Source organism: Dermacentor albipictus, chromosome 8 (genome assembly GCF_038994185.2).
Source record: "Dermacentor albipictus isolate Rhodes 1998 colony chromosome 8, USDA_Dalb.pri_finalv2, whole genome shotgun sequence".
Classification (NCBI taxonomy): domain Eukaryota; kingdom Metazoa; phylum Arthropoda; class Arachnida; order Ixodida; family Ixodidae; genus Dermacentor; species Dermacentor albipictus.
The window spans coordinates 51,124,120-51,139,949 of record NC_091828.1 but is presented as its reverse complement, the minus strand read 5'-3'; the positions used below and the strand labels follow the sequence as shown (position 1 = coordinate 51,139,949).

The 15,830-nt window shown below is 43.6% G+C and overlaps 1 protein-coding gene across 1 annotated transcript; it reads left to right on the top strand.

The window, feature by feature from the left end:
- The first annotated feature begins 479 nt into the window (after nt 1-479).
- On the top strand, nt 480-15,501 carry LOC135896039 (uncharacterized). The gene is made up of 2 exons (XM_065424369.2): nt 480-1,737; nt 15,329-15,501. The coding sequence occupies exons 1-2, from the start codon at nt 480-482 to the stop codon at nt 15,499-15,501; spliced, it is 1,431 nt and encodes a 476-aa protein (XP_065280441.2).
- The last annotated feature ends 329 nt before the right edge of the window (nt 15,502-15,830 follow it).

The following is a 15,830-nucleotide window of genomic DNA, read 5'->3' as shown; positions in this document are numbered from 1 at the left end:
GAGTCAATGTTGTCTATTTCTGAATTTCTTATTTAATATGGATATCGTACATCAAAATCGATGTTCTAGCACTGCACGATGTACTTGTCGATGGTACGAACACTCTTGCTCTTCTAGAGATGCGGCACTTGACGTGGTGGAGTGATAGCGGATCTTGGCTCTCAAAACGCAAATGTAAACATCAGCGCATCAGCACGTCGTACTATTCACATGGCCAAAACGTACAGTGAGAGCCCATGTCAGGGGTGGTGCAGTGGAGAAAGAAGAAGACGGCGTTCCGAACGGTCTTCTTCTTTCTCCACTGCACCACCCCTGACATGGGCTCTCACTGTACGTTTTGGCCATGTGAATAATACGACGTGCTGATGCGCTGATGTTTACATTGATGTTTACATGTTTACAACGTACAGTGAGAGCCCATGTCAGGGGTGGTGCAGTGGAGAAAGAAGAAGACGGCGTTCCGAACGGTCGCTTTTCTCATGTTCTCCGCTTCAAAGGATTTATCGGCCCCTGGCCGAGGTGCTGCTCAGGCTTCAGGCAGCAGCAATGACTACCGTGTTGTGTTACCCCGTCTTCCTACCGGTAAGCTGGTTGTGGACTCCGTTTTCCTGCATGCTGACTTAAGTGGTCGACCGTACCGAGCCCAAGACTTCAGAGACGCCCTTCGGACCGTTATTGACCTGAAGGAAATAAGTTCCATCGGACAATTTCAGATGTCGCACGTGTGGATGGTGACGTGCAAATCAGGGATGACAAAATCAAAGCTAGTCGCATGCGGGGAATTATCCGTAAAAGGTAGACGCTGTGTCGTCATTGATCCTGAGCCCACGGAAGTTAAAATGAAGCTTTTGTGGCTTCCTGAGCATTTGGAAGACGACTACATTCGAGATGCGCTCCAGGCTTACGGGAAAGTCAAGTCTATTTCAGCAGAAAGCTGGAGAGTATCGGAGATGGAACAAATGCGTACGCTAAATCGGGACGTGGTGTTGACTCTTGCCGATGGAGTGAGCGTGGGGGACGTTCCACACCTACTACCTGTTTGTGGAGTGCAGAGTCTCGTATTAATTCCAGGCCGGCACCCACTTTGTCTGCGCTGTAACAAGGTGGGGCACATTCGTCGAAACTGCAGAACCCCACGTTGTGAAACCTGCCGGCGCTTTGGTCACACAGCTGAAGAATGTGTCGTAACATACGCCGATAAGTTACGACACAGAACAAAGCCTCCGGATGAAAGCTTGCAAGAACACATAATGGACATTACGGAGGTTCTTGACGCGACGGGAGACGTTCCCTCTTCCGCGGAGACCCGCTGTGCCAATAAGGCCCCTCTGCCTGTTGAAGACAGTCACAATGCCATCGCCCGTGAATGCCAACTGCCCACTGCCAACTGCCAAGAATACCAACTGCCCGTGAATAAAGAAAGTAGCGAAGAGAAAGATGACCAACCGAAGCAACAACCCAAAGGAGCACCCGCTACCACGGAGCCAGCTGCTGCCCAGCAAGCGAATGAGGGAGCCGGAGATGACTCATCTGATGCACCCAAGCAACTCGACACGTGCACTGAGCCGGCAGAGGACAGCCGAAGTAACGCGGATACTTCAGTTCCGAAGCGCCGTGCGACCAACAGATCGGAATCAAGCACAGACAGCGAGACGACCAGTACCACAAGAAAAGCACGTCGCCGCAAAACATCGAAACACTCAGGAAAGTGCCGACGATCACGGTCCAGAAGGCCAGGTGGGGTTTCGGAGGGAGCCTCACCGTTGCCCTCTAGGACCGATCACATAGATCATTAGGTCTAAATACTTGGTAGTCACCATGGCCCTGTCCCAGCAACTTCAATTCGCAACCTTGAACGTACGAGGCCTTAGGTCTTTGCAGAAACAGGCGCAGCTTCGCCGGCTTTTGTCTAGGAAGCGCCTCGACTTCGTCGCCGTGCAGGAGACGAAGATTGAGAGTGACGACGAGACAGAAAGGGCTTTGCGACCTTTTCTGTCTGAGTATAATGTTTGCGTTTCACACGCTCTTGGTTTATCCGCGGGCTGTTTCCTGTTTCTGAAAAAGAGCCTACTTTATTCAGCTTTTAGTTATCATGTCGACACTGAAGGTCGATATATATGTTGTGATTTTGTGTTGCAGGGTGTGCCATGGCGCATAGTCAACGTCTATGCATTTAATGACGCTGCAAAACGAGCTCTTTTATTTGATACTGTGTCTAGTCTATTGGACTGTGATCGCTGCATTGTTTTAATGGGAGATTTCAACTGTGTATGCGATCCGAACGATCGAAGCGGCCATAACACTCAGCGGGACAGGAGTGGTGAAGTTTTGTCTAACATAATAGAAAATGCAGGGCTCGTTGATATAGGAGTGTCGGGACAGGGAGCTCGCTCTTATACAAGAATTCAAGGTCATTCCTACGCCCGCCTTGATCGGATTTATGTTTCTTCATCACTCCTCTCTCGAGGACTATCCTGCATTACTATCCCCGTTTCATTCTCTGATCATTGTATGGTTATTGCAAACATTGGTGAAAAATTTGTAACTAATTTCCGACCACAGTGGGCACTCTGGAAGCTTAACTCTGAGCTCCTAAATGATCAGGAATTTATTAATCGCGTGCGCATGGCTCTAACCAATTCTCTGTCTAGTGACTTGCCATTATTTGCTGCTTGGGAACTCTTCAAACAAGAGGTTCGTACAGTGGCTATAGAAATTGGATCGGTGAAATCATTCTATAGAAAGTATGAAGAAAAAACGCTTCTTAAGAGCCTATGTAGCCTTTATGAGATTGAATGCGAAATGCCAGGCACTTACATTGTTGACATAGAAAACATTAAATGTGAGTTACAAAGGTATGACGCACTGCGTTACAGAGGTGCGCGCATTCGATCTCGAAACATGCGCGCTCTGCAATCTGAGCAACCAACACGTCAAGCTTTACTTGACGAACGACGTCACGGTATTTCCAAAGTAATTCCGGAAATATACTCCGAAGGTAGTCTTTTAACAAATACTAATGACATCATTTCTCAGTTCGAAATTTTCTACACTATGTTGTTTAGTGCCCCTCCGAATGATCACGATGCAAAAGTTTTAGAGAGTTTTGTATCTCTTGTAAAACCATTACAGGATGATGACTGTGCAGTCATCAGTGGTAGCCTTACGATTCAAGAAATTGAGCTAGCTATTGATCAGCTGCCTCTGTCGAAAACACCCGGCCCCGATGGACTTTCAAGTGAATTTTACAAAGCTTTCAAATCAATTATCAGCCCCATATTATTGGATATTTTCATTACAAGTTTAGAAGTTGGCGCCCTTCCGCAGTCTTTTTGCAAAACCCACACAATTTTAATTCCCAAAAGTTCAGACAAAGAGAAACTGCGTTCTGTTGAAGGCTATCGACCAATTACATTGTCAAACGTGGATTACAAAATTTTTGCAAAAGTTCTATCTAATAGATTGCAATTTGCGATGTCAATTCTAATTGGTTCCCATCAGACGTGTGGAATCAGGGGCCGATCAATTCAAACCAACATACATATCGCCCGTACCCTTCTTCAATACTGTTATGGTTCCACTGAGCAGCTTGCAATGCTCCAGGTAGACCTTGCTAAAGCTTTTGATCGTGTGAGCCACTCCTATTTATTTTCTCTTTTGGAGCATGTCAATGTTGGCTCCATTGTGCTTAAAGGCGTTAGGCTTTGCTACACCTGTTGTACTACTCGTTTAATTATTAATGGCCAACGCTCCGAACCCATTTCTATTTGCTCATCAGTAAAACAAGGATGCGCGATGTCCCCACTACTATTCGCCCTTTACCTGGAACCGCTATGCTTAAGCGTAATTCAGTCGAGTAACATCCATGGCTTCAATATACTGTGTAAAGAAGTTAAAGTCCTAGCTTACGCAGATGATCTAGCGTTCTTCTGCACGGATAAGTCCAGTGTTGAAAAAGTAGTATCGAAAATAGAAGAATTTGGCAGCGTATCAGGAGCGCGAATGAACTCCTCAAAAAGTTTAGGCTTATGGTTTGGCTCATGGTGCTATACACCAGAACAGTTTGCAGGCGTTAAGTGGACTGATGTCCCGCCAAAGTATCTTGGCGTGCCACTAGACGCATATAAATTAAGCGCACACTATTGGAAAGAACGGGTTTCGGTACTGCAAAGTTACGCCCAGACATTCGTTCCACAACGACTTTCTATTTTTGGGAAAGCCGAAGCCTGCAATAAGTTCTTGGCAACAAAAATTTTCTATGTATTGCAAGTTATCCATTGTGCTAGGCTATACATCCAACGCTTTCACCGTATCTTTGCGACCTTCGTATGGTCTTCAACTTTTGAGCCCATGAGGCGAGACAACATTTTTAGGCCTGTTAGCGAAGGTGGGCTGGGCTTAGTACACCTTTATGTGCGGCAGATAGTGTCTCGTTTCTTCTTTTTTCGCGATACTTCCCATCCTGTAATTCGTTCATACATGCAAGTCACACTTGTTAATGCGTTACCTGATTTAGTTGTTTCTTCAAGTTTTTCTTCGCGCTTATGCTTGTGGGGGTTCATGCAAGAAGTTTACTTGGCGGTTCGTTTCCTGACAGTTCGGTTTTCCACTGAATACTTGTATTCTGTGTCGCGCAAAACGTTGTACAGAGACTTACTATCCATGCTATTCCCGCCTCCACTTTACCGATCAATATACATTAAATTGCCAGGCCACGATGTGCTAAAGCGAGTTCGCAAAATGTATTTATCCCCTTGCTGCAAAACATCCTTTTATAAAGTTCATAGTGAAACCATACCGGTTAAAGCATGGCTACAAAAAAAGGGTATCTTTGTCTCTTCTGTTAACTGTCGCCTTTGTGATGTACCAGAGACAATTGAACATTGTTTTATTAGCTGCACCGACGCCATCCTATTTTGGGATGTCCTCCAACGGACTTTAAAGAAAGACTTTGAGATTAACGCTCATACTGTGCGATACCTGCTGCCAACCTCTGATAATAGTGCACCTTTCGATATGTTTTTTTGTCATGGGAATGCACAGTTTGTGGAAAACGCGAATGATGGACCGCAACGCCGAAACGGTTGTACCTACAAGGGCAAATTTCATCCAAATGACGCTACACATAAAGCAGGTTTATGATGGACTCGGTGTGCAACCGGACTGGTACCCTATTTTGGTGAGGTGCTTATCCTTGCCACCCTTCTAAAGTGACACGAACGTTTCTACTCACAGTATGAACGCTGCCTCTTCTGCGTGACTTTCATTGTGCCCTCCATTCTCTGACTATGCAGAACTGGTGAACGTCTAGTTGAATGCAACTATAATAAATACCATGAAAGAAAGAAAAAAAAAGTCAGGGGTGGTGCAGTGGTAAGATGCCGGGCTAGGAATCGAGAGGTCGCATGTTCGAATCCTAGGCAAAGACGTTTTTTTTACTTTTATGTTTTTCTTTTTTGTGCTAACAAATTTACATAATCTTACGGACGTCTCTGTCAATTTTTAAATAAATATTGATCAAGAACTACAGAACTTTCTACTACAGGACGTCACACTACAGACAACAGAACTACAGAAACAACGTCCCAAAATACAACAAACTGGTAAAATTTCCTGTTGTGTTTTTCAACTGGGGTTCTATTGTTTCTACAGGTTTATTACACACAGTACATATGTCTTCTTTGTTAAATTTCTTTTTATAGCTTCGCGTTCTAAGACATCCTGACCTAGCTTCATAGAGAAGAGCAGTGCCTCTTGAGTTATCATAAAACGCTTCCTTCCTGATCTGCTGTTTCCAGTCTCGATATAGTTCAACACTATGCTTCTTTTGCATTGAATTTATTCAATTTTTACCTTCCGCGCTTTTAACCTGTTGTTTAGTGCTCTGTCTTTCTCCGTCCTCGTGTCTGCCATAATCAGATAATCTATACGTGCTTATCAATCAAGCTTTTGCCTACTTCTTAATCTTTTGTATCTTCCTTAAGAACTCTAAATCTAGCTACCATGTGCTGTTACTTGATAAAAGTTTAGTTACCTGATACAGGCTTAGTTATCTAAGCCTGCAACGTCACCGGCCTTCTCAATCTCTTCCATGCTTTTTTCTTCCACTAATACTCTAAACTACACTTGAGTATCTCAACTGCTGACCGGTTAATGTTTCCATACGCTTTGAATCCCAGCGCTTCTGGAAGGTTAACGTTACCTACTGGTCTTCATGGGTGAACACCTTTGCACTCCATTATAGTGGGCTGAGTTGTCTCCGCATTTTTGCTGCAAAAACACAAGCCTCATCATGTTGCGAATATTTGCTCCGGATTTTTTGTGTCCTTAGAGAACCAGATCGGGCCTCAAATAGCAAGGCTCTGTCTTCTGTGTTATTGTACAGACTTTCCTTTCTAATTTATTCCTGCTTCTTTCCATGCTTTTCTTTTTCCATGCTTCTTTCGTTTTCTCGATCCTTTGCATCAGTTTACTGTCTCTGTTTCTCTCATGCTCTTGTTTATGACTCGTGGTTGTCTATTTACACTTTAGATTACCTTGTACTGTGTTGCTAACTTTCTTGACCTCTTCCTCCATTCCATGTCAACACTTTTGAGGTGCAGACATATTTGTGCACTCTAACCACCCATTTCCTGCATTTTCCTGCGTCTTTCTTCAAAACCAATATTGATCTGCGCTTCACTGACTTCAAAAGATGCCCAACCCATGTGACACTGTACTGCTTCATTTGAGGTTTTACCGTAGGACCCGAAATCCAACCAGTCTACCGACCTTTCGTTAAATGTATACAACGTCGGCAAGGTATCTGATTTTAGCCACAATATAGCATTTGAGAGCGTTAGCGTTCGCCCCATTACTTCTTTCCAAATTCCTCGCACCGCCTAATACTTATTGTATCCCCAAATTGTTCTATCTTTAATTATTGCGGCATTCCGCTTAGCCTTCATTTTTCAGATTCTTAGTGGAGGCTTGGCTAGTGGATTCTTAGTGGATTTATATTGCTTGGCTATGGGCATCGGCTAGCTGTTGAATTGATACCACATTAAATTACTCGTCTCTCCATTACTGATCATAACACCCGATTTTTTCTGTGCTAAACTAAAGGACCAGATTTGTCCCTGCATGGCCACATATGCTGGCAAATCTCTGTAAATCTTAAGACATGTTTTAACAATTGAACTAAAGAAACAAAGGACTAAGAAAGATAGACAAGGTCTTCCTTAGTCCTTTGTTTTTTTCAGTTCAGCTGTTCAAACTCATCTTAGCTATGAACCAGTTGAAGCAGTTGAATACCACTTCGTAAATCCCTTGCATGGTCCGCTAGTAGCACTATGTCGCCTGCATATATCAGCCCAGGGACATTTTGTTGGACTATTTTGCGATTACGGATGTAGTATAAATCAATACCAGCCAGTCAATCCAGTCACCCTGAAATTAAAGCGCGAACAACAATGGAGACAGAGGGCATTCTTGTTTCAGTTATGTGAAATTCCACTAGTTCTTTGCAATTCCGGCCTTCCCGTACACTTTGTACTCGGTCGTTCTTATATAACTCCCTCTGCAGCTCCCCGAAATTATCTATGCCCTCATGGTAGAGAATATCCCACAGAAATTCCATGTCCACATTTTCGTAAGCTCCCTTATTATCTAGAAATGCTATCCATAAACGTCTATTCTGAGGTTTAAACTCTCTATGCACTGAGTTAGTGCAAAAATATTCTCTTCCAAGCGTTTGCCTGGTCTGAACCCATTTTGTAGTTCCCTCAACATATTTCTTTCCCACCCAATTCGACAGATCAATGACTTACATTGTCATTCTATATATCACGGACGTTACTGTAACTGGTCAGTTCGAGCTCGTATTATCCTTATTACCTTTGACTTCGTAGATGATGTTTATCTTGCTTTTACGCTATTAAATCGGGATTGCCCTCGCGTTAATCACTTGCTCTATGCCACTAGACCGCTGTACCTTGCTCATGGACCCAGCTGTTTCATTAGCTCTATAGGGATTTAATCTGGTCCTGCTACCGTGTTATTAGGGATATTTTCTACGGCTTTTTTCCAATAAAAGTCACCCGCGGTAAATTTTAATATTTCAGGCTTCTGTGTTGCTGGGTCCCGGTTGTCTTAACCACGCTTTCTTCCTTGACGACGTTATCACTAGCAACTGCTCTCACAGCAGCGCGTCGTCTCCATCAAAGAGGTTACCACCTTCATCTATTATAGCCGTTTACGAACTGTAGTTGGAGCTCTGAGTGCTCTTACATGGTTCCAGAATCTTTTTCGTGCGCCTTTGTCTCTTTTGCGAAGTCTATGCGCCCGACGTTCACTGGCGCACTTAATTTTCTCTTGCACGATCTCACTTGCCATCCTTTTCTTTTCTCGGTATTTGTTCCATCTAAGGAGTATCTCTTCTTTGAGTAATCCCAACTTTTTTACTTTTCTTTTGTCCCTAGATGCCTGCTTATGCTTTTTCATAGCTTGCTTTATTTTCTTAATCCGCTCATTATGTGGATTCTTCTTTCCGCTTCGACAATTTTTTAGCCCTGTTTAGCTCATCTCCTGCTGCATGACGTTTACCAGTTCCTTGTAATCCCAGTCTCCTGTAGGAAGCGCCTCCATTTTCTTCTTTATGCTTTTTGCGATCGCTGCTATTTGCTTTCCATCAATCTTTAAGCATTTTGCTGCTATTGGTTCCTGTCTTGCGTCAGTATCTCCAAAATTTTAACGTCATACGTTTACAATTGCTGGCTGTCTCGAGTTGTTGTCTCAGTCCCACACGTACATATCTTTACCGATAAAGAACTTAGTGAACACGAGCTTAGTGCGATCACTTCTTTCTTAATACTTTTAGCGAACTGTAAGAGCTTTCGGTGTTTTTCACGAACAGGGGCTGAGTAATCTCGGGAGATACTAAATGTTGTGTTCGTTAACTTAATAATAATACTAAGCATCATGAGCCTGGTTACGCCCACTGTAGGGCAAAGGCCTCTCTCACACTTCTCCAACTACCCCGGTCATGTACAAATCGTGGCCGTGTCGTCCCTGAAAACTTCTTACCCTATTCCGCCCACCTAAATTTCTGCCGTCCCCTGCTACACTTCCCTTCCATTGGAATCCAGTCCGTAATCCTTAAAGACCATCGGTTATCTTCCCTCCTAATTACATGTCCTGAACATGCCCATTTCTTTTTATTGATTTCAACTAAGATGTCATTAAATCGCGTTTGTTCCCTCACCCAATCTGCTCTTTTCTCATCCCTTAACGTTACACCCATCAATCTTCTTTTCATAGCTCGTTGCGTCGTCCACAATTCGAGCAGAACCCTTTTCGTTAGCCTCGAGGCTTCTGCCCCGCACGTGAGTACTCCTATGACACAGCTGTTATACAATTTTCTCTTGAGGGATAATGGCAACCTGCTGTTCATGATCTGAGAATGCCTGCCAAGCGCACCCCAGCCCATTCTTATTCTTCTGATTATTTCAGTCTCATGATCCGGATCCGCGGTCACTACCTGCCCTAAGTAGATGTATTCCCTTACCATTTCCAGCACCTCGCTACCTATCATAAACTGCTCTTCTCTACCGAGACTGTTAGACATTAGTTTTCTGCAGACTAATTTTTAGACCCACCCTTCTGCTTTGCCTCTCCAGATCAGTGAGCATGCATTGCAGTTGGTCCCCTGAGTTACTAAGCGAGGCAATATCATCAGCGAATCGCAAGTTACTAAGGTATTCTCCATGAACTCTTATGCCAAATTCTTCCCAATCCAGGTCTCCAAATACCCCCTGTAAACATGCTGTGAATAGCATTGGAGAGATTGTATCTCCCTGCCGGACTCCTTTCTTTAGTGGGATTTTGTTTCTTTCTTTATGGAGTACTACAGTGGCTGTGGAGCCGATATAGATTAATTCAGTATTTTTACATACGGCTCGTCTACACCCTGATTCCATAATGCCTCCTTGAATGCTGAAGTTTCGACTGAATCAAACGCTTTCTCGTAATCAATGAAAAGTACATATAACGGTTGGTTATATTCCGCACATTTCTCTATCACCTGATTGATGGTCTGAATATGGTGTATTGTTGAGTAGCATTTACGGCATCCTGCTTGGTCCATTGGATCACAGAAGTGTAAGGTGTTCCTGATTCTATTTGCGATTACCTTAGTAAATACTTTGTAGGCAACGGATAGTAAGCTGATCGGTCTATAATTTGTTAAGTTGTTAAGTCTTTGGCGTCCCCTTTCTTATGGATTAGGTATATGTTAGCGTTCTTCCAAGATTCCGGTACGCTCGAGGTCATGAGGCATTGCGTGTACAGGGTGGCCAGTTTTTCTACAACAATCGGCCCACCATCCTTCAACAAATCTGCTGTTAACTTTTACTTGGTCTTCCCCAGCTGTTTCCCCTTTTGCATAGCTCCAAAGGCTTTCTTTTAATTCTTCCGGCATTACTTCTGGGATTTCAAATTCCTCTAGACTATTCTCTCTTCCATTATCGTCGTGGGGGCCACTGGTACTGTATAAATCTCTATAGAACTCCTCAGTCACTTGAACTATGTTATCCATATTAGTAATGATATTGCCAGTTTTGTCTCTTACCGCATACATCTGATTCTTGCCTATTCCTAGTTTCTTCTTCACGGCTTTTGGGCTTCCTCCGTTCCTGAGAGCATGTTCAATTCTATCCATATTATACTTCCTTATGTCAGCTGTCTTACGCTTGTTGATGAAGTTGGAAAGTTCTGCCAGTTCTATTCTAGCTGTAGGGTTAGAGGCTTTCATACATTGGCGTTTCTTGATCAGATCTTTCGTCTCCTGCGATAGCTTACTGGTATCCTGTCTAATGGAGTTACCATGCACCAACTTCTATTGCACACTCCTTAATGATGCCCATAAGATTGTCATTCATTGGTTCAACACTAAGGTCCTCTTCCTGAGTTAAAGCCGAATACCTGTTGTGTAGCATGATCCGGAATTCCTCTATTTTCCCTATTACTGCTAACTAATTGACCGGCTTCTTATGTACCAGTTTCTTTCCGTTCCTGCCTGAAGTTTAGGCTAATTCGAGTTCTTACCATCCTATGGTCACTGCAGCGCACCTTGCCGATCACGTCCACATCTTGTATGATGCCAGGGTTAGCGCAGAGTATAAAGTCTATTTCATTTCTAGTCTCATCATTCGGGCTCCTCTACGTCCACTTTCGGCTATCCTGCTTGCAGAAGGTATTGATTATCTGCATCTTATTCTGCTCTGCAAAGTCTACTAATAACTCTCCCGTTATTCCTAGTGCCTATGCCATATTCCCCCACTGACTTGTCTCCAGCCTGCTTCTTGCCTACCTTGGCATTGAAGTCGCCTATCAGCATAGTGTATTTTGTTTTGACTTTACCCATCACCGATTCCACGTCTTCATAGAAACTTTCGAGATCCTGGTCCTCGTGATTGGATGAAGGGGCGTCGACCTGTACGACCTTCAATTTGTACCTCTTATTAAGTTTCACAACAAGATCTGCCACCCTCTCGTTAATGCTATAGAATTCTTGTATGCTGCCAGCTATATTCTTATTAATCAAGAATCCGACTCCTAGTTCTCGTCTCTCCTCAAAGCCCCAGTAGCACAGGACGTGCCCATATTTTAGCACTGCATATGCTTTACCTGTCTTCAACTTAATGCCCATGTTTAAAACAGGTTCAACTTCTATTCTCAATAAAAATATTTGCTATAATTGGTTGTTACTTGCCACTCTTCACTCGCAGTTCCCATACAAGGGGACGGGCGATAGCAAGGAAATGCAACTACTGTAGACAGTAGCTGCAGGCAAACAGAATAAATTTAAGTTTAAGGCACAGTACGGTACGTTTCTGGTATTTCTGAAAAATAAACACCACGCAAATTTGTCAAATGGGCAACTTACGCGGGGTATGCAGAAGCAGAGCCACATTGAAGCACACCATAGGGTCAAGGCGACACAACGGAAGTGGTCACACGTCAACACTTCAGCGCCCGCCGCGGTAGCTTCATGGCTATGGCATTGCTTGAGGTTATGGGTTTGAGCCGGACTGCAGTAGGCGCATTTCGATGAGGACAAAGTAAGAACTGCTCATGCACTCAGATTTAAGGACATCTTAAAGAACACCTGTCAAAATTAATCCAGAGTCCGACACTACGGTGTGCCTCATAATTTGATTGCGGTTTTAGCATGTACAGTCCCACACTTCAATTAAAGTTTAACAATTCTGCCAAGATGTGATGTGCTATGTGATGCAATGAATATGTTCAACCCTCTCAGAGGTTATGAAGTATGGCACAAAACACTATCTCAAGTAAACACCTTCCCCTGTTTGTTTTGTCTACTACACAGACAAACGACAGTGGTGCACGCAACGCAACGTCTAACGTCAACTCGCCACTCTCATGTACTAACCGTTGAAGGAATTGAAGATTCACTGTCAGCATCGCCGCTAATTATTTTCGATCAAAGCGAACTGCTCAGAATGTTTCGCTTACATTTATTCCCGCAGTGTGTGGGATCTTCACAATTTTTCTTCCTGTATGGATAAAGCTGAAAACTCAATTAAAACTGGTTTTTCATAATGAACTCTTCGACACTGCTGGCCTAGTTTTGAACATTTGGTTTGGTTTTCAGGCATTGCATAGCGATTGAAATCTACACCTAGAAGATAGTTGAAATGGCAATTCTTCAGTTAGCTGGTAGCTGATCAGCTTGAAGAGTGTGCGAACTTAGCAGTAGAGAAGCACTATGAAGAGCAATGCATACAATTTGAGCAGTAAAGCCTAAATGATTATTTTCTTGATTTCTCTGTTGCTCGGTAAAATCTGTACAATTACTTTATAGACAGTTGTTAACCTTTAGCTATAGTCCATGGTTCCATGGTCTGTTGGTTGGAAAGCTGCCACGAAAACAAAGCTAAGAAGAGTGTGGTGCTCTAATGTTGAATTTTTTTGATAGTGCAGTGTGCAAAGCAGCTGTATGCTACAAAGATCTTAACTTGTTAGTAACACTGCTGGGTAGTCTTTCTACCACGAGGCACGTTTTGGCATGCCTAGTGATAAGGCATAAGCCACTGTATAGCATGGAAAACACTCAGGTGAACAGGCAGAAGTGATGAGGCGCTGCAGTAATATAAATTTATTTGGTAGCAAACTATCAAGGTGATGGCTCAGAGATCATATTCTAATAAAGCAATTGACATTGCTGACACCGACATCTTGTGAATGCGATATCTTTTTGGCATTATGAATCCTCACATTAGGAGAACCCTCTGTTTGCTCTCAATAGTGCATTCTTTTACCAATGGAGGTACACACGTGCTGCAATGTGCTGACAATCTGCATCCATGCATACACTTGATTGTGTAATTCTTTTAATCGATCATGAAGACAATGACCAATCTTTCTGACAATGTTTGCTATGTGTAAGGTGCATGATGTATAAATAATTGCACACTCAAAAATCTTGCTTAGGCTGGTTCAAGATGGTTGTTTTTGAGATGGCCTGGAAGGCCTTGGTGTTGCAGTACACATAATTTGGTGTCATGGTTGCTAAACATCACAAAAAAGGCAACACGAAGACTCAAGGCAAGCTAAAGACTGCATGAGCACTGAATAACATCAATAAAACTGTTTAGTTAGAATAGGGTGCATGATTATGAGCCTAAAGGGTGTACTGCGCTCGCACAATACCGCAAAGGTACGATTATTGCGGTAGTCTTTGGAGCAGTGCGCCAAGGGAATGTCAGAGCCACCTCGCGCATTTGGTGCCCGCTTAGATGTCAACACATCAGCAGCGTTACGTAATTCGAGAGTGCAAGCAAATGCGCGAATTAAACAAGGTCGTTCACATCAGTTTCTTGCAAGATAACGTGAGAAATATTAAACAATGTCATCTCTAGTAGCCCTGCATTGCAGAAGTGCATGCTCGATTGAGTCGAATTTTCACATTCAGATCAAAATGGTTTTCACGAAGCACTCATTTTGGCCGAGCCAGGCTGCTGTGTCAAATGGCCGTCGCTTGATCATTTGGCGTATAATAAAGGGCAACCACTGCATCTCAAAAGCTATGTGTGTCAGCATAAGAGTGCATACAAACACAGCTGTCTACACAGCCACATTTCATTCAGCGAAGCGCCGCGGGGATAGAGTGCGACGTACGTGAAGGCAGCTTTCGCATCATTCGCGTAACAGCGGCATGGGCACCGCGCCATGTCGCCGCTTCCCGTTTGCACTGTGCGAATGGAAAGGTGGACTATTTCAAATCGCCATAGTTGACAATGAATCGTAATAAAAGCACTTGTCAGTTCAAATCTGCCGATGACGTGCACATAAGAACTGGTTGACTGCGCTACATATATATCTTTCACTAAACGTAACAAGGGCTGATCGAAGTTTGCGGATTTCAACTCTCGAAGAATGGGTCAATTCTTTCGAAGCATGAGAACGTATAAATATATGCGGAGGCATTGTGGAAATAGCGCTGTAGATGAACGGCCGATATCTAGCTGGTACGGCAGTCAATCGGCAGTTTCGTCAGCATTGCATGGTAGTTCGCAGAAGCCCGCACACTGCGAGGACTCGCGTTCGTCAGTCACTACATCAGCCTATTACGACTACATTAAGTGGTCTGCATACTAGTTTGTCAAACGTAATTAAGAAGCCCAAAAGTTCTCAACATATACGAAGCACATACTATATGATTCCGCAATCGTATTGCTGTTGGAAGGGGTCTGGAAGCGACATCTTCAAAAATCGTATTTTTGTTGGAGGGTCGCCTGTAAGCTTGAGGGCCCTTCGGGAATTTTATGGGTGCGGGAAGCGCGCCCATAGAAAGTCTTGAGGGAAATGCAACAAGCATACTGCGGTTGGAGGCTCCACAACAGCAGGTCTGAGGGATCTTCAAGAATCTTATTGGCGTGGGTAGCGTGCCCACAGGTTGTTCTCTGCGACCATTAGGAATCTTATCGGTGTCGGAAGGGCGCCAACAAGAAATCCTGAAGGACCGTCAAGAACTCTGTGGGTGCAACAAGATTGTTCTGTCGGATATTTTGTACTGGGTTATCAGCTCGTTTGACAAAGATAGGCTGACGTAGAGACTAGGAGAATTCCTTCTATCTTTGTACAGAGTTGAAATCATTACTTCTTTTCTGATGACTGCAGCTCAGCACTTGTATAAAGCCACTAGGAAGCAAAGTTGCTGTCAGAACCAGCAGTTTGCTATTAAAAGTAAAAGTGGCCAACATGCACATGGTGGATAGCAATTTTTGTACACATGGCTAACACATTTTTCTTGCATACATTACAGCCATACAGTGTTCCTGCCATCACCATGGTGTCACTCTGGGTCAACGTCAGTCTTCGTTGATGATCAGCACAAAAACACGCCCACAGAAATCGGCTAACTTTCTTACCACCTCTGATTTTAACAGTGCATTTTCGTGTTTGCAACCACTGGAACTGATCCTGCAGGATGATTAGTAAATTGTGTAGCGTACCCGTGATCTCTTCTGTTCCACACCTGCAACCATGGATGAAAGGCTGCTCCCACCAACTTGCTAATGGGCCGACGCACCTGTAAACTCTGGGTTAAGTTTTGTCTCTGTGACTGTTGAAGCAAGCCCACACAAATCCTGTGTTAACTTTTGATACAGGTGAATCCGTACGATGCATTTTTGTGTCTATGACTGCTAACGCGAGCATGCCCAGTTGAAAAACACAACAGGAAATTTTACCAGTTTGTTGTATTTTGGGACGTTGTTTCTGTAGTTCTGTTGTCTGTAGTTCTGTTGCCTGTAGTTCTGTTGCCT

What these genes read in the sequence shown, in the direction of transcription:
- LOC135896039 (XM_065424369.2), top strand. Translation starts at nt 480, where the DNA reads ATGTTCTCCGCTTCAAAGGATTTATCGGCCCCTGGCCGAGGTGCTGCT. An exon ending in ATCACGGTCCAGAAGGCCAG is followed by an intron (nt 1,738 to 15,328) that starts GTGGGGTTTCGG and finishes CATACATTACAG; the next exon opens with CCATACAGTGTTCCTGCCAT.